The 19,509-nt window shown below is 43.3% G+C and overlaps 2 protein-coding genes across 2 annotated transcripts in view; both read right to left on the bottom strand.

Annotated features, from left to right (window-relative positions):
* The window catches only part of LOC148596214 (E3 ubiquitin-protein ligase PHF7-like), a gene marked incomplete at its 5' end in the record, with an annotated part of 499,504 nt that overhangs the window by 420,355 nt on the left and 59,640 nt on the right, over window positions 1-19,509 (bottom strand). The window lies entirely within an intron of this gene.
* Window positions 1-19,509, bottom strand: part of POC1A (POC1 centriolar protein A) — a 43,142-nt gene that overhangs the window by 6,538 nt on the left and 17,095 nt on the right. The window contains exons 8-10 of the mRNA XM_010223896.2: window positions 16,807-16,875; window positions 14,424-14,522; window positions 2,308-2,451 (exon numbers count right to left, since the gene is read on the bottom strand). Coding sequence (XP_010222198.2) covers window positions 2,308-2,451; window positions 14,424-14,522; window positions 16,807-16,875 — 312 coding nt within the window. The remainder of the gene's footprint in view (window positions 1-2,307; window positions 2,452-14,423; window positions 14,523-16,806; window positions 16,876-19,509) is intronic.

Here is a 19,509-nt window from a genome sequence, read left to right as displayed (position 1 = left end):
AGCAGAGCCAGGCACTGGCCAGGGATGGCCCTGCTCACTGATTTCTTACTATCATCTCTTTCACAGGGAAAATTCTCAAAGAAAACAGCAATATTTCCTTTGCCACTTTTACAGTGTGTGAAATTTGGCATGATAAACCTCAAAAGGATAGCTAAAAAATAATAGCAGATGAGTAAACTACTTGGAGATTTACACAATTTCTCCCATAGTTTATCACAGCTTTTGGAAGTTGTAGTGTTACATCATGTTAATAGCACTGGGAACAAAAAGCACAGGAAGCAGAGGTATTACACTGGAGTATACCCAACCTCCCACAAAGCTGACACGTCCTAATTCCTGGAAAACTCTGGGATGGCTGTGCCAAAAGAGGGTTTCTGGAAATGTCACGGGGAGTCTTGTCTTTTCTTCTCATCTACAGACGAGCTTAAGCCGTATGGTTCAGCTCCTGTCCTTGGCGTGCCTTTTAAACAGGCAATGCTCAGGAGTCCGAGCTGGTGATTTACGGCAGGGCACCACGGGAGACTCATGGCACATCCTCAGCCTGTCTTCAGGAAGGGAAAAAGCCTGATGCCTGTTCTGTGCTATTTACAAAAGTTTAGAAAAAATCAACACAAGACACAGTGGTGTGTTTCTTTCACAAAAGGAAGCCAGCAAACCTGTCTGGGGTTATTTGGAGGCGGCAGCTACTGATGGGCTCCTCTGTGGCACCTGCCGCTCACCGTCCATTTCTGCAAAGGGAAATCTTCCTTATTGCAAGAATGGGAGCTTTGCTTAACTCGGATCACTTTGTGTTGGCTTGTTTTAATTCTAACTATCACAAACAAATGCAATGTTAGGAGAGTGAAAATGAAGAACTACAAAATGATTTCAGCTGCATGCCAGGCACGTCTGCTTGTACACATGCATTAAGATGGCATTAATAGCAAACACACAACAATTAGAACCAAGAGGAAATTAAATATACTCCAAGGATGGCAAAAAAACTACAGTTGCTGATATAAAGTTACTAGTCAAGGCAGCTTTTTGTTTTTTCCTATAACTTCAGACTAATTTCCAATTTTATGCTACAATCTACTAATTTATTCCTCCCCCACTGATCTCAATTTCTCTTTCTGTTAGTCTTAAAACAACATTTTGAATTTTTTCCAGTTACACAATAAACTTCTAGAGCTATGTTTGTATTGCTTATATCTAGCTTAAATCCCACACATATTGTTTACCGGAATATTAGCCTCCTCTAAACACCTATGAAGTTGAAGCGGAGCCATTACACATCCATCATCAGAAATGTGGATCTGATTTATATAATGAGAGATAAGCATCACATTCCAACCTTACTCAGGAGACAAAAACAGCAATAAAATATTCTGTATATACACTGGGATGTAATGTATTTTAATCACAAGCATGAGGACACAATACCATTTTTTTTCTTTTGCTAGTGTTCAGTGTCCTCTAATAGTCAGAGGAAGCAAGAGTACTCCCTTGTATTTCTGCCACATTGACTCACATATCTTCTGGGTTTTACCCTGCACTGTTTTAGATTGTGTGCAATCCTGGAATGTTTTATGCCCTTAGATCAGATCTCCTTGAATCTCGTGTTGTGCCCTCCAATCTGTCACCTTACTTTTTTTGGCAACAAATAATTCCCTCAAGAGCAAAGGCCTAACTAGGACTACTAATCACTGTTCAATACTGTGTTCAAGAACCACTAGTTCTTCCCCTCAAACAACACTAAGAAGCTCCCAGGAAAGCTCTCCCTACACAGGTTTTCCAGGAGATCACTAGTGTCCCCTATCCCAAGCTTCCTCCCTGCTTCTCACATCCCCACAAAACCCACAGTGACATTCAAGCACAGATAAGGGACAGGAAAGGACATTTCCCGAACGGAGCAATGAGCAGCTGTTTGGTTAACCAAGAAACAACTCTATCCTTGAGGTCTAAGAAAAGCATCATGTGTTAGATGACCATCAATGGGTAGCACTCGTCAAGCAGTTGGAAGGACATCCATGAGTTTGCCGAGTTCCCTTAGTGCTCAGCATTATTTAATGGCCTTGAGGAAGAGCTGTGCGACAACGCTTAGTTGCTTGCTAGTCGTGGCTGAGCAAACCTGTCTGAGATGAGGCATGGAAGGGCCCACACTTGCCCATGGCAGGAGAAGACTGCAGGAACTGGACTGCATAGCCACGGATGAGGTGAGGGAGAGAAGGAGGATCTCGGAGGAGCTTTATTCTAAGAGGCTATCACAAAAATATTCCTGATTCTTCTAGCAGAGGAACCACTACCCATTCCAGAACTACTCCATACCTGAGTCAGAACATCCAGCTGTCCCACAATATGCTCTAGAGTATTTGCAATGGTCTCCTCCTCTTGCTGCTGGTGGTGGTGGTTCCTAGCAGGATCTTGAGGTTTAGTTTTCTTCAGATGAACACCACACTCCATTTCTGACTGCTGGGGAAATAAACAGACATTCTTTGCTATTGCAATGCAAACAACTGGAGAAGGTTTTGCTTTATGGAAGAAAACAATGCAAAGTACAATTATTGCTGGGAAACACTCTACACTATTCGAAGAAAGGGAAAATAAAAGGAGAGAGGAAAAATAATTGTTTAGTTTAGCTGCTGGAAGGGGAAAAGCTGCTGCAGTCTTGTCTGTTTCATAAGGCATTTTTTTGGGGGGGTGCGAGGGTTAGAGAGGGTGTTTTTCTTCAAAAACATCCTCATCAGGAAGACGGCAATGCAAGCTGTACATGTCAAACTTGCAACTCGCCTGCAGTATTCAAATTATGTCTGTGCAAAGGGCTTTGCTCATGTGCTACCTTGGCACAGATTACTCAGGTGAACGGAGACTTTTTTGGAGCCCTATGGAAGTAGCACATCCAATTTATAAGAACTAGGTAAACTACATTGCTAAGAGACTGCTATTATTTCACTCCAACAGCAAAAGAAGTTATTGCACAGCACAGTGAAAGGCTCTCTCTGTGTTTGTTAAGGCAGTTACATTCAACAAAAGCTAAATGTTCCAGGACGCATTAAGTAAAAACAGACACAATTTTGATTCAGTCATTTTAATTTTGTTTATATCTTGAACCGGTTCTCCCTCCTCAATGAGGTTAAAAGTGTTCTTTGAAGTTTCAATTTCAACTGTTCCAGTTATGCAAACTTGAATATTTCATTCAGAATATATTAAATCTTTAAAATAAGCAGACTTTTACTAGAAAAGCTATTCCTAACTCTTCCTTTTCTTTCAAAATTGTATCTTTCTTCCAGAATAAACAAATCCATTAGATTAGAAATGGCTCCACATCTCTTTGCATACCCACTATTCATTTTAAACATTTAAACAAAACCCTGCTCAACAGGTAATAAGCATAAACAATGCATTTTCTTGCTATTTTCCTATTTTGACAGGCTAACTTCAGGCCAAACATGGCACAGCAGAAATCCGAGGGAGCTAACAGTACATTCAACCTGCACTTAAAACGCCCCAAATGACTATGAGCTTTCCACTTCAAAAACCATTAGAACAAGCTGACTCAGAAGCAGAGAAATGACTGTACCAACATATTTTTTCCTCTATCTTTAAAACATATGTCAGACAGCTTTTCAGAACAAGCAGTTGGGCTGAACCCAGGATTAGTGTTCTCTCTGCTACACCCCGCTGCCCACCAAGCTCAGGAGTTTGGTGCACGGGCAAGGCTGCCGAGATGCTCCCGCGGCCGATGCTCCCTCCTCGTGCTGAGCTGAAGCTGGAGGCGGCAGCAGCTGCTTGTTGCGGACCCCGAATCAGCTACGTCATTAAGAGCGACTCCCAAAAGGGAGGCTTTCTACTCAGCAAGGTATTTGCAGATTCACTTCTAGAAACAAGAAAAAAAAAAAAAAAAAAAAAAGAGAAAATCAAGCAAACCCTAACCTTGCTGCCACAGCAGGTGCAAGAACCGAGGATCCAACATCCACACCTACAGATACCACTTAGAATTGCAGCCCACAGCCAGGCAGAGGAATATGAAATCTGCTAGATGCATCTTCCTAACCATCCCACTCGCTGTGACGGCATGAAGCCGCAGGATGAAACCTGGGCCCCTGCCAAGTAGGCTCCTGTGAGAGGCCCTGCGCGCAGCAGGAGCCGGGCTGGGATGTGCCCAGCGTGGCCACGACCAGTGCGCGGGGCGCCTCGCAGCAGCAGCGTGCCAGCTCGCAGCTGGTCACTCGTGAGAGAAGCCACAACAAGAAGGAGCCCCTCGGCAGGGGCAAGCGCGGCCTGCCTTGGCCGGAGGAGCAGAGCTCCATCGTGAGGGACCCGCTGGGCGCACGCGCTGCTTCCTCTCGCACCAAGGCGCAGCGCTTTCCTGTGCGGGGTTAAGCCAAAACTTTTGCATCCAGGCTCGTCCGAATCACATTCCAGGCAAGTAACTGGACTAAAATTCAATGCATCTTTTTGAGGAGACCAAGGGTACAGGCATTTGCCTCGACACTGCCCCAGGAATGCCCCTCTCTGCTACTAGGGGCCTGAGGAGCAAAGGGGAACGCGGACACCACAGCCTTCCTACTGCGATTCCAAGGAGAAGGGCAGGACTTTTAATCCTTTTGGCTTTTCCATACCAATGTGCCCATTCACCAAAGCCAATAAAGCTTTGCTCACATGAGGAAATGCCACCAGCTTCCACAGGGCAGATCCTGGCACGTTTGAAAGTCGTTCCAGCCTAAGTGGAGCTCTAGAATTTACTTTGGTGCCCATTTGAGAGAGATGACAATGAACATTTTTATGAGCTAAAGAAAACATTCCTTCATTAAAAAATGGAAAGAGTCTATATGGCGACGAGGTGACAGGTTATCTTCCAAAAGTGCTGAGAGTTGCTTATGTGGCAGGTCAAACACAGCAGCAGCAGCAGCTGAAGCTACACTGTTAGGCAATGAACTTTCCTATTAAGCTGCGAGTGCCTCCTGTGAATGTGACAGTGCTAATCATCACTGTGGGGACCAGGGGAAGCTTTGCCCTGACATATTAAAATATAATACTCAGAAGGAACACAGGGAAGAAGACAAAAGTGTTCAGCAACTTTCCTTAAACAGCCAAGCTACAACCTGTGCTAGTCACTGCCAAAATGGGAAGTCCACTTGCCAGAAAACTTGCACCCAAATGAGGAAGAACTGCCTTGCACCCGGACTGTTTCCAGTTTTGTACTAAAATAGTCTCATTACTGTCCATCAAAAATGAACGACAATAAAACCACCATTGCTGACCAAGCGGCAGCTACCTCGGCTTAACAGCAGCATAAAGCACACGGTGAGCTAACTTCCAATTCAAGAGCTTTAAATAATTGCAAAAATTCAGAAAAAGCCCTGAAATAGGCACTGGGCTCATGACTGCCTCTGCATCGAGCAGCACCCGACCGCCCAGAGCGGCACGCGGGCTCCTGTCCGGCCTGGCCGCGCAGGCAAGGGCACCCGCAGCGACGCCGCGGCTGCCGCAGAGGTTCAGCTCTTTAGTCAGAGCTCAAGCGCGTGATTTATTCAGCACAACCCAACAAATGTATCTGCCATTAAAGATCTTATTACAACATCTGCTTATTAAGCGCTGGAAAGAGAGCGAGAAGCAGCTGAACATGAAAGGAGGAGCGGATAAGCAGCGCTGGAGTACAATACAGCTCGTGGTGACAAAGGGAAAACAGAAGTGATTTATTTATAGCAACCACTTAAAGACAGCACAGTGCAAGTACGGGGGGAAGGGGGAAACTCAGCCGCCTTCGGTCCCGCATCCCTGTCCTGAAACCTCTGCTGAAAACAGCTCTAGCCACAAACACAGACCAGCTGGTACCACGTTGATCAGGGGGCAAACAGCAGCCACTGAGCACATATGTCAGGAGGAAAACTCCAGTGGACAGCAGAAAAAAACACCATTTAGCTTTCTAAATACTGGGATTCAGAGAATACATTGCCAGCATTCCCACCTACCTGAGAATTTCATACCTACTAAGAAAGAGGAGTTTTTCTGTAATCAGATCAAGAAGAAATGTTTCTTTTCCTTCCTTTTTCCACCAGAAAAGAGGAACCGAGGCCAGGGCTCTTCGCAGCCTTACCTCTAGTCCCCTGGACCAGGTTGTGCTGTGTACATAGTTTCTCTCCTCTTTTTTTTTTTCCCCTACCCTGCTATTAAAAGAATACAGCATGCTACCAAGATTTTTTTTTTTAATCTAGAAATAAGGCATTGCCTTTAAGCAATGCATAAATTAAATCCAAAACATTATTCAGCACGGGCAACTAAACTCAACAGCTTAGCTGAAGCAAACAGAAACCAGAGGGGAGGAAGGCAGCGCACACCGTCTATCTGCATCCCAATTCCGCAAATCCAAACAGGGGAGAAATACCACTGCGTTCTTTTTCCCCCCCTCATTTCAAGTCGTCATTTTCAGCACAGGTAAAATGAGATTTTTACTGCATTCACAGAGAGCAACAGTGACATCCAGTGGAAGCACGTGAGCCCAAGCGGGCTGGCAGAGGTAGGAGATGGTACAAGATTTGTGCGTTTTAAACGAAGACTCATCCTACAATGTAGCTCTACTGACTGAGGTCCCATCTCAAAGTGATGCTAGTCCACGTTTTTAGCCCCAGAGCAGATTCTCATGCTCTGCTTCCCTTCAGATGAGCCTCTTTCATACAGCTGCACCCAGGTCCTCATTTCTCTCACCTTCCTCAGGTCACCACTGCTTCTCTAACCTTCCTCTTATCTTCAGTAAATGTCACTTTTAAAATAGGCTGAGTGTTAGCATCATGTTCTTGGAGGTAAGTTAAGGTAGCAAATACCTGCCAAAAGCAATCAGGCTTCAGGGTGTCCATGCGGCTCAGGCCATTTGACCTGAGCATCTGGGGTTTCCACGTGCAAGCCGAGATTGAGCTGATGTCACCTGCACTACCTTGACTTTATTTCACACCAAAGGTGAAGAAAATAGATCTTGGTGCTGATTTCCAAGCCCGAGTATAGCCAGCACTTGCAGGAAGAGGAGTCACAGCCCCAGTAAATTCTGGCAAAGGGGGGGGCGAGGGAAAGATGATAATCCTGGCGGATTAAATTATATTTTAAATAGCCAAAACCTCCACAAACGAGGACATGTATGGGAAAGCTTTGCATGGATTACATTTGTAAAAACACCAGGGGCATTTCTGTAATGAGTGAGGAGGTGAAGCAGTGATGCCAGACATGGAAAGTGTTGTTAAAAAGAAAACTTTATGGGCAAGTAAAACAGTAAAACAACTGCCAACTGCTTTAAAAAAATAAAGCAGTTCTGCATTTATTGAAAAGGAAAAGCTAATGGTAAGATTTACCTCCAGTATTTCAGATTTCTCTTTTCCTAAAGATTTTATCTCTCTTGACCAATTCCCCACTCCTACCATCCCTAGAGATTTGTTAGGGGAAGCAAAAATCCTGTTTCTGAATTTAAGATGGAATAATTAAGCGTGGTTGCACAGGAGATATTATGGCTCCTGGAGAACGAAGTCCTCAAAAACCCAGCCCGAAGGAACAGTTCTGTATGGAGGGAAGGCAGTACGGGAACAGAAACATAAACACAAGAGCCTGTAAAAGAACTTGTACTGAGCAAACATCTAACTTCTTCCAAACTTGTTTTCCGGCCTTGTTTAAGGCCACTTTTGGGAAAAGCTCTGCCAAATACAGAAGCAAAGAAAGCATTTATCTTCAGTCTTGCGCTAACTACAAGCTCTCTTACATTACTGTTGCTCTCAAAAGCAACAGGTTACAGAGCAAAAAGCCAAACACAGAGCGGCCCCACAAAGTATGAACAACAGCATCTCTATAATTTTGCTCAGCAGAATCATTCACCTCTTGGTAACAAAGCAATATATATAAAACTATATACATACACGCATACCTAAAAACCTAAATAAGTACCATATATGTTTTACACATGAAACAGCAATATGCTCATTTGTTATTACAGCCATTTCAGGTTTGGATTTTAGCAGAAAAAAATGAGTTTTAAACCTTCAAGCCTGAAGCCATCTTCACCTGTTTTCAAAGCTGACACAGAATAGCAGCTTGCAAATAAATAAAAATCTCATCTCTGTCTCTTCTCCGAATTGTGACTCACCTATTAAAACAAGCCACAGTCAGCAGCAACATAGGTGGGTGTTACAGTCGTTAGCCTGAAATGGTGCTGAGCCAAAAAAAGGGCAATTTTTATTCCGGCCTATAATGCCTGGTCATGATTTGCCTCATCTTGTTCAAGCATCTCAACACACTAGAAGCATCAACTGCTCACCAAAGAGCCCACTCCTGTAAAAAAAATGAAAATTTGTCAAACAGGAGCACTGCAGAAGTCAGGTGGAGCAGTCTGGCTGCTTGTATCTACTAACCAGTAAAGTTAAGGGAATACTGGATTCCTCTCTTCCGACCTTTTTTAAAAATATAATGTAAAAGGAGCGGGGAGAGGTGCAAACTACAGAACTAGAGCATGTTCAGGCTCCCTGGCACAGAGCTGCAGCTTTTCAGTGCACGAGGGGCACATAACTATATGAAATTGCCTTCCAAGGAGAGGACTTCACAGAAAGTAAAGGGAAAAAAATTAAAAAAGCCTTCATAAGCATTAATGGATACCAAAATTAGAGACAGTAACCGATTTGGAAGCCCAAAGGTCAAAAAAATGAAAGAACACATCTGGCATATGAGTAATTCCGGAAGAATTTATTTGCGCAAAGGAGGAGGGCGAAGCGAGCGGAGCGCTACAGGGAGCGCAGGGACACGGCCGAGCACCGAGGACACGCCAGGTCCCGGGCACGAGGCCCAGGGACAGGTTGATTTGGCCGGGCCAGGCCAGGGACATTTCGGTAGACCTTGACTGTCACTCTCTGGCGTATTTTTCTTCAGGAATGGTTAATTTGTGATCTGTCATGGTTCTGAGAACACGTTTGTACAGGAATTTCTTTTCAAAGAAAAAAATAGCTCCTAGAGAATATAAATAATATTGAAGTTGCATGAAAGTGTGCTGAGACAGCAAAGGGCACATCACCCCCTTCTTCAAGGATTCATTATAGTTGATAATTATTCAGGCTCTGGTTTGCTCAGGAAGGACTTTTCAGTCACACAACACAAGGAGAACCATGGGAAGTGACAACCTCTCCGTAACATCTCAAGGCTGCACAGTCTCCAGTCCTATTCAACAAAATTACTTTGGAAAAAAACAGATGTGAAGAAATAAGCGTTGTCCAACGCCTACTGAAGAAAAACTGAGGCCCCGTTCTGCAGAAAGATGCTTGAATGCCTAAACCAAGACCCGTTTCAGGAGTCACTTGAACTCCCCTCATTTTTTAAACTCCCATGTAAAAGCCCTATCTGCTGAAGCTTGCTCACACTGCATGTGAGCATCCGCTCTGTCATTAGTTCTCATATTTTGCATCTCTGCAACTGGATTTACCTAAAGGGCAAAATATTCAACACACTTGTGTTCTTGAATTCTCAAAGGGCAGATAGACTTCGCAGCAGAGGATTGACAGAGGGGCTCCTTGCACAGCTGCTCATGCAGATTTCCCAAGCCAAGCCCTTGCAATTCCCTTGGAATACCAAGGGATTCCCTGCTTTCTCATATCCAACTCACATGACTAGGTCTCTGACTCACCCCAGGATCTGTAAGCCAAGCAGTGCCATCCTGAACTAGGTAACTATCACTTTAATCCCAAGTCTTGCTTACAAAGTCAAAAATCTGCACAAATAAAACTTCTCCCATGTTGTGCCCATGTACAGGGTGCTTTGGGGTTAAATGGCTGCAGCATCCACAACTGAAGGGACAAGAGACGTAGATTTCACCATCATCTTCTGTAAGGTTGTCTCCTGCTGCACCTACTGCATCTCTCACCAGGATCCACCTTGAAATCCGTGTCCTTCACTGCCTTTGGGACATTTGAAGGGCCCCTCCATTGAAGATGGTTTTGCTTCCGAGCTACTGCCTCCTGAACAACTTTCTGAAAGCTAAATGCAACAGCAAGAGCAGACTTCCAGCCTGCAGAGCCTCCAACTGAAAGTCTCCTTAGCGGCCTCATTCTTTGCAGTGTAACAAGGAGATACAACACGCCTGAAGACAGTCTACATTTAAACATGAGTCTCCACATCAATTATATTTCCTATTTTCCATAATATTGTGTGAACAATTATATTCAGCTATACACCAACTTGACTCAAATGACCTTTTTAATTTAATCTTTTAAGAGTAGATTTAGATAAACACCCAGGCACTTTCTAAATGTCTAACTGTTGATGTGACATCAGCCCTCCAGCATTTGTTTGTAAGACTTTACCATACATAGTCTTCTTGGAATTAGTCAAACAATAGCAGCAAATCTATCGCATAATGAAGTAAGTGTTCTTGTACACTCATGGCAGCTGCAAATGGGTGTAGAAAACCTTCCTTGTATTTGAGGGAGGGAAAAAATCCATCATAACCACCTCAAATAAAACATGGCTACTCTGGAAAGATTACACTGTGGGATTAAGGACTACATAACCCAAGTAAACGCTCTTGGATCTGATATGTTCTCAAAACAATATTCTCTGATCTAATCCTACAGAATTCTTCATAGAGACCCTTAGGTTTACACAAAATCACTGTATATATTACTATATATATATACGAAATCCCATGCAAGATCTATACCTTATATTCTGTTTTTTTAGTGGTCCTCGTATCTCAATATTTCAGCTTAACACATGAATCTGCTCCAACTAAATCAAAGCCAACAGCTAAATGCTAAGCGGATCAAGACACAGGACTGCAAGACTTGATCGATCCCCATGAGCTCCGGGGACCTGTACGCAGAGGGGCCTGCCCCTCACCTTGGGGTTCCCAGGCAACATAAGACAGCATTTATTTCAGAACCACCATAATTCTGACCTGGTGTCAGAATCACTGAATTCTGGCAACTAGAACAAGATACATTTTAAATGTACATTTGGCAGCTTTAGCATTCCCTATCACCTTCCTGTCTACGTCTAACTATACTCTACCAGAGTCATGACTAATTCCTGCTCATTGACATGTTCTTTTTGGAAGGAGATCTGCCACGTGCAGGGACTAATGGATCTCCCAAAGCTCAGATTTACAGAAAACATCAGCAGGTGGGCAGAGCAACTCTCAAGTTCATACCTATCGCTGCAAACAAGTCCAATACATTTAAAAGGATGTCTGCAAAATCTCAGTCTTATTTAAGCAGCAGAATCTTGGCACAGCACCACAGCAGGGGAGGAAGAGATGAAGCAGTTTCTTCCCTTTCCGCTGAGGAAAAGGGCGACCTCCGTGTGAATCCTAAACCATTGATTTGCAGTTCAAACTCTGATTTTGATGGGAGAAAAGCAGGAGAAAACACTGACCTCAGCTACCCCAATCCCCCCTGCATAAGTATTTCACTTTTTAAAACAAAGGTTTTGCTTAAAACAAAATGAACCCCTTCTGAAGAGGGCTATACAGTGAAATAAGTCTTGTCAAGTGACAGGGCTTGTTAAAAGAAGTCTATAATAACATTTTTAAAGACAAAATCCAAAGAAGAGTTTCCATGTCTGATATATAAGCACATTCCTTAAAATAAGAAGGCAAGCCATTTTCAGAGCTGTTGGCTTCTTTTCAGAATTTTTGTGAAATGTTCTTCATTGTTAAACTTAATCGCTGGGATTCGATGCAAGCTCTTAGACTGCACTGCTTATTCTGTGTCTTCCTCTTCTAATTCTGTATTAAAATAGTTTAATTGGAGCATTGCATTCTTAATCAACTCAAATGCAAGGAGGACCATCTTACTTTGCATTTCCAGGCTCTCATTAGCCCTACTAATAGGCCTTGCTGTTGCAGGCTTGATGATCCTTCTTGCAGCAGACAGCCACGGCCACCTCCCCCAAATTAACATTATCTTGATTATGACAGCACAGATCACACTGTGTAGCACAAGGAACATGAATTAAAACTCTGCCTCTTTATAGAGGAATAGAGCTGCACTATAGTTCCAAGGCAAAACAATGATGTTGCTAACCACAAAACACACAAGCAACTGCACAGAAGAGATCACAGTGTTGAACTGTACCACAGGTGATGCGTTTTAGTTGTGCCAGCTACCACCTGTGGAGCTTGCTTACTGCTACTGCTACCTCCACCACTGCTATTTAATCAGGGACAACTTTACTGCTGAAGACAGGTTTGATTTATAGGTCTCCATTCATGCTCATGGCTAAATTGGAAGATCTGTTGGAAGCATCATTTGTTACACAGCGAAGTGTAACCCCACGTTTGCACCAACAACAAACATGAGGGAAGAAGCCCATCAACTCTCCCTCTCAGCTGAATCTTCCAGAAGTTGTGTGTAAAAAGAACTTTCCCCACATGCCTTATTTAGGTGCCACCATGGGGAACAGCAGCTCCCACGCTGTGTGCCCAAGCCCAAAGTGGCATTTGGGTGTCAGTTCAAACCCTGCTTTGAAGTAATTTAGGTCCCCAGATCCACGTAGGCCTCTCCAGCATGCTCCAACACGGATTCACTCTGCCCCCTGTAAAAACACGGCATCGGGCCCAACCCAACTGACTCCATTCCTTGGAACTTGCACTTCCCAGCTTCCCATGGGCTCAAAGCATGAGTAGAGCAAATCCTCATCAATCAGGGACATATGACATGGACTAGCTTCTCTGCAGGACACAAATACATACAGTTGGTCTCATCAGCAGCCACGGGACACTTGCCAAGGAAGCTGTTTTCCACAGGGGAATGAAGCTGTTTGAGAAGGACAGGTGTGTGGGTGGGGAAGTCATTATTTAAGAGTTTTGTTCAAAAGTTATCTTCAATACACTTCTTGCCCCCTGCTAAAATTACCTAAATTTTAGAAGAGAAGGCTTTTCTTTCCCTTCCTTAAATTACCATTGAATAAAGTGTTCTAATAATGACTGCTGTACAGATTGGGGTAATCTTATTACAATATTATACTAGAGGCTATCTTGTCAACACTACTTATGCTATTGCTAGGAATACTACCTACTGAAAATGGTATTTCTTCCATAAAGGCTTTCTCTGTCTCTGCTACATTTCAGCCCAGAATTATACTATGCAGAATATCTGAAATTAAAGCAGAGAGATTTCAAAGTTAGATCAGCTCAACAAACTAAGAAACAAAAATGTCACTGGTTTCATGGCCTGCAAAACTTTAAGGTTAGAATACAGGATAAGAGGGAAAGGAAGGTCTTTTAGCCAAAGCTAGCCAAGGACCAGTAGAGACTTTTCCATCTTTTTATGATTGCTTTCTAATTTTCCTCTCCTTCTCACCCAGCACGTGCATCCTCTGTTTTCATGGCTTTTCTTGACACCACACTCCACATTGTGAGGCAGCAGCTTTACAGAGCAACAAGTCAGGCTAGAATCTTCTCTGTTAAGAAAAATACTAGGGCTATTCCTGCATGTCTAGCGACTGACAAAGTCCCAATAAAGTAAAATCACTACTGTATTCGAGATAACATATTCTGGCAGCCCAGTAAAGAAGAGCTAAGCTGATAGTATCCATAATCTTATCACAGAGCAACAGATGTCAGATAAGCTTACCTTTCAATTAAGGTAATGCTTTATGCACAGATGAATAAACCTCCTAGCTCACAATCTCATTTTTATCTTACCAGTCATTGAAGCGGGTATGTCAAAACACAGCTGCTGGTAACAACATATTCCAGAACCCTACAGGCAGATGCAAACATTTCAAAAGTCCAAACAGTGATATGACAAGATCCAAAAATTTATTGAAGCATCCCAATGCGCAAAAATTATCTGAGAAAGCCATTTATCTTCAACTGTTAAATTGTGGTAGTAATCATCACGTCTCACATCAATACTATTTCTATACCACTACATATTTTGGAACAAAGCTGTAGTACCCTATGCCATCTATTTCTAACTTATCTTTAGTCTCAGCACAGATGTTTCCTCTCAGCTAGACATTAACGAAAAAATATTTTGAACATCATCTACTTTCAAGACTGACAGCAGCATAAACAATTCGTTTCAAAATTGACTTCAGTGGTTACTAATGTCTGGGTTCCCCCATATATAATATTGTCCAAGCTTACAATAAATTCTTCAATGCAGTGAAAATTGTGTATATACATATATGCACTATATGTATTCTCCTTTTTCTGACATAATACACATTTAATTATACTTACCTTATAGAAAAACAGAAATAATAGCAAATTCATTAGTAACAGACTTCTTACAACTCAAATCAATATCAAAGAGTAAGATGGCTCTATAGTTTGACTGCCTGAAATAATCACATTTTGTACATTACAAAAAACTTTCAGGAGAGGAACTCTGAATTGGTAAATCCTTGCACAACTGTAGCAGAAAACAAGCTGTGGAAGCTGAAGTGTGAGCACCACTCAAGTTATGCTGCCCTACCTGACTGCAATGGTTTCCATCCACACTAGTGCCAGATTTCTGTGTCTTCAGCACATCACCATAATCCGCTGCATCAAAGTTGGTCTTCCATACCATCACCTGCAGAAGAAAGAAAAGCTCCTAAGTTCAGTGGATCAAAGCTTTGAGGCTACCTTTGAAGTTCAATATTGAACACCATATCAGAGACAGGACCAGCACACACAAGCCTGACAAGGGTTGGAGGAGACCTCTGGATATCAACGTAGTCCAATCCCCTGCTCAAGCAGGGGCAGCCACCTAGAGCAGGTTGCCCAGGACAGTCTAGACAGCTTTTGAAGTTGTCCAAAAATGGAGACTCCACAACCTTCCAAGGCAAGAAGTTCCAGCTCAGGAACTAAAGGTCGTTACTTGTAAACACGTCGCTGAGCGCAGATGTAGCACAACTGAGTTCTCAGCGGGTAAATGACCCCTTCCAACATTCCTTTGGTCAGGAACATCACGGCACTAATACTACCTAGAGAGCTTCAAAGCCACATGAGGAATATACCATTAAGCCACAAGTATATTAAAATATGATGTTCTACATTATAGCACTTATGAGTCACACACCAAACAGCTACTGCTTGTTTTTCTTCTCCAAGAGACTCCTTCTCAGAGAAAGGAGACATTAGCACTTTGAAACTTGTACTGGAGATCTTCAGCTATTTTGCCAACTACCTACCAAAAGTAAATCCTACTAATAGGCACCTTTTCTCCACAATACAACAGATTCTGCATTTAGAATTTCTACCTTAGAAGAGATGTGGACATAGAATCAGGACTCCTCTAATACATTAACCATTTCAACATACCGAGAGCAAGTCCTTGGACAAGAAAACTAAAAATCTAAATAAAAAAATAAATAAAGAGCATGTATCAAATATTTCTTAAGTCTGAAAGATATTTATGAATCTGAGAAGCTTGTTTTAGTTGCAAGAAACATCAACATTTATCTGCTTGAGATAGATAGCAGGTTTTGTGCTTTCCTTCCGTGAAATATACAGGATTTTTTCTTCTGTATTTGCACATTGAGCCATTCCACTAGGGAGCAGAAGACGATGCCTTTTTACCATACAGATCATATATTCATAGTGATTAAAATATAAGACTAATGCTGTTCTGATTACATATTTAAATCGTACATTAACTTTTTTCTTCTCTGTGCCTGAAAGGGAACGCTGGCTGCCTTTTCAGATACAAACCCAGTAGGAGCAAAAGAATTCCTTCGGGAACACTAAGGACAGAAAAACTGGAGCCAGTGTTCCCAACACAACCTTTCAGAGGTCTTCAGTTGGGAGCTGTAATGGAAGAGGCTTCCAGAGAAGACTGTACATGGTCCAATGCCATAAACCAATCTTTTTACAAAGGATGCTTCTGGGGGAAGCTTGACCATTCACTGTCTCGCTTTAACAGTAGCAGGAGGTCTTTTAAGGGCAAGTGTCAATCTTATTTGACATGAATATTGCCTTATATAAGGGAATCCGAACTTGTGGAAAGAAAAAGAAGGATCGGATAAAATAAAAGCTTTTTAAGGGAATGCCTTTTATACAAGGGAGAAAAGGCGGCTAGCGTCCTCCTATGCTAGAAATCCAAGTCAGCTTTTGGGCTATCAGAGCTGGATATAAAATTCAGTATTCCAAACCAATTCTTTTTCCTATACGAAAGAAATAACAGTAAATTGCTATATAAATGCAACTTCCAGCACTGCCACAGCTCTTGAGGGGGAATGAAACAGGAGCAAAAGGCACATTTATTTCTTGTGTTAGGAAAGCATTTCAGGAGCAAACCTTAATAAAGTGACCCCAATATAATTTTATAAGACAAAAAAATCAAGATGCTTCTCTTTCTCACTCTTGTTTTAAAAGCCTGAATGAAAAGCGGTCTTGAAGAGACAGCACGGCAAGCTATGCCACCCTTCTTAGCAGAAATTCCTTTCTATAAAAAGGAACGAAAAAGTAACAGCTCATAAAACTGTCACCAGCTATGAAGAGCACAGCAAGGCACTTCAGGATGGCACAGACACACGTGGGTATGTTTTTGCTTCACCTCACTGACAACAAGAGAATAAAAACCAGGAGCTTTTATAAAGAAATGTGAATCCTTACGCTTTTCCCTCTGAATTAGCCAGTGGCAGGTGCCAGAGACAATCCTGGGCTCCACGGATCTCCAGGCTGACTCAACACGGCCGTTTTTGCACCAGGCTAGCCTGGTGCCAGCAGCAGCCAGGAGCAGATTCTTCTCTCATCATTTTTTAAACAATTGTTCTTTTCTTAAAAGCACATGATGCCCAGGTTCACCAGCACAGGTATTAAGAGACAATAGTGAGAACAGGGTACAGAATTATCCAGTTACTCCAGTCACCTACCTGCTCATCAGAGCCCCCAGAAGCAAAGAAGTCTCCAGTTCTCGAGAATGCTACACAGGTGGCTGGTCCCTGCAAATAAATGGAAGGGATGAGTTAGAAAATGAAACTGTTATGAAGCCTTATTTACTACAGTTTTACAAGATGCTCCTCTTTTGACATCAGCAGTCTAAAGGCAAAATTTGAAAAGCTCTTAACTGCCAGGTAAATGGCCTGCAATTAGCATTCTCAGCTTGCCAGCACTGAGTTACTGTTTCCCATGTGTTTTCACAGAGTTTAAGATATGTTGCCTTGGAATATTCATGGCATTAACACAGACAGGAACAAACGCAATTTTACAGCTTCAGCCTTCTCCTTGTTCTGTCGCTGCTTAAGCAACAGGCTAACAATCTGTGCAGACTTATGTCAGTTGTCAGGTTTAAATCTGCTTTTCTCTTAGCAGTAGCTTTACAGAAGAGATGCCAGAACTAATGCGTCCATGACCGTCTCCACATAGCCCAGACCTTGCACTTCGAAGAAGCCTCGTGCTAAAACAAACAATTCCGAGGGACTTTAAACAGCTTTTTGCTGAAGTGGTGGCTGAGCACACGTTTCACAACACACATCTCATTTAATACGTTTTCAACCCTGAAGCAAGTGCCCAGGAAGAAGCACACGAGAAGGATGCGGTGGATGCAGCTGGACCAAGTCAGGCAATAGCTGTGTGTGCTGGAGCACAGACAAGAGCCAACTGCTCTGCTGGGAATAAACAGCCAAGGATACAGAGAGTGAGGCTCTACGGCAGCTCCTGCCAGGTTCTGAGGTTCTGCAGCACCTGTGCAATATCAGGGTATCAAATGCTGTATTGGGAAAGAGCTAGTCCTTGAGGATAGGGAAGCTGCACTTGGGCTGTAATTAACCCAGAAGGGTCAGGGCAGGGGGAAGGAACCAGTCGAGATGCTGCTCGAGACAAAATGTTCAGGAATGAGCACAAGGGAGGAACACGAGAGAACAGCGGTGTTTTGCAAAATGATTTCATCGGCCTTCTCTAAACATTTCCGCGTATTTAGACAAAATTGAGCACAATTTACAAATCACATCAAAACAGGCCACGAAGTGGCTCCCAGGCAGGACATTCTGAATGGAAGAAAAGCAGGGCTGGGGGAAGGAGGCTCCACAGAACATGTTCCTCCCAAAATAGAAATGGGTATCCAAGGTGGAATGCACCTGCAGAAATTGATAGAATGGGAACAAACAAGTCAATAGACACAACATCCTCTACAGATTTGTTGACATAAATTAGGTGAAGACTTTTTGTTACATACACACACAGCACCCCTCCCAGATATAACAGGTTTGCTATGGCAACATACAAATAACTGTTTGCCAAATGCTCTTAGATTTTAGTATAAACACACAAAGCAAAAAGGGAAGCAGCCACACACCCCAGTGATTAAACACAGCCCAACTTGCATTCCTTCTAGGTAAGCATGGCAGAGACCTGACACATTTGTGACAAAGTCTTGGGCAACAGATAGATGGTTGGAGCCTGAAGAATTCAAATCCTTCTTTGGGTATTTTTTTTTCTTTAAGGTTACTACTTTAAAACATTGTCAAAGAGGTGGTTGCACATTCTTATCTCAAAGCTGTAGGGAGAATTCTATGCTTTATCATCTCCAGTGTGGCCAGAACAAGCAGGGCTGCAGCAGCCTCTAAAGGATCCCTCGTACTCTTTCTCCTGTAGCAGGGCAGAAACGCCCCTTTGCTGGTATCCCCAGAGGGATCTGGGGTTCTAGTTGTGCCTCCTCCTTGTTCTTGGTGCTGCACCAACTAGAAGCTGGTAACACCAACCCCCAGATTCCTGTGGCTTCTGGCCTGCTCAGCTTAGGCAAGAGAGAAGAGGTCTGACAGTGAGATACCAGGGCAGCATGAAGGCTGCTGAGCTTCTGTGCACCTCAGGTTGGAAGAACAACGAGAGTTTCGGTGATACTAGGAGACAACTCTGGCAAGTCAGAGGGAAAGTAAAGAGCAAGTCATGCCTTGGAGAAACTGGGTGGAAAGAACATCCTGACTAATCGGGAGGCAACTCATCTCCCCCAGGGAAAGAACAACAGGTCGGGTGGAGACAAGCCCAAGGTGCCTTGAAAAGGACAAATAATATTGAACACAAAGAAACTGGGGGAGAAGAGCTAGAAAAGGAATTTTACCATGGTCGAACCTAGTTCTCTGAAGCCAAGCTCCCACTGGAGAGGATCTGGATGAGATTACACAGCCACAGCTGGATCTTGGGACGCCACACGCCAGTGCTTGCTGCACGCACAGGTAAGGAAAGAGAGGCACAGCGTCACCTGCACAACCTAATGCAAGTGCTGGCCACCAGCCAGATTTTTTGCCCACCTCTGTTCTTCCACCTCCTGCTGATTAAAACTGGTGTCCACCAAGGCCTCCAGTGCTCCGGGAATCTGCAGCTTGATCAGTTCACATCAAATACAGTGTGGCCTTAAGAAACGACGCACAGGAAGATTATGAGCGACTTCAGTGCAGGCTGCACCCACCAGCTGGGGGAGCAGCTCCGAGGGCAGCACCCGGATTTCAGCACTGAGTGACTGGCAGGACATTGGCAGCATCTATAACAACTGGGAAAGGGATGACAAGAAATGGCAAGAATAGCATTCCCAAAAACAAAGCTTTCAATGGCAGAGATAAAAAACAGCTCTCTGAAGAGAC

Source organism: Tinamus guttatus, unplaced genomic scaffold (genome assembly GCF_059628265.1).
Source record: "Tinamus guttatus ecotype Peru unplaced genomic scaffold, ASM5962826v1 Tinamus_guttatus_pri_ptg000026l, whole genome shotgun sequence".
In the NCBI taxonomy this organism is placed as follows: Eukaryota; Metazoa; Chordata; class Aves; order Tinamiformes; family Tinamidae; genus Tinamus; species Tinamus guttatus.
Note: the sequence above shows the minus strand (reverse complement) of the source record. Positions and strands in the feature narration are given on the sequence as shown.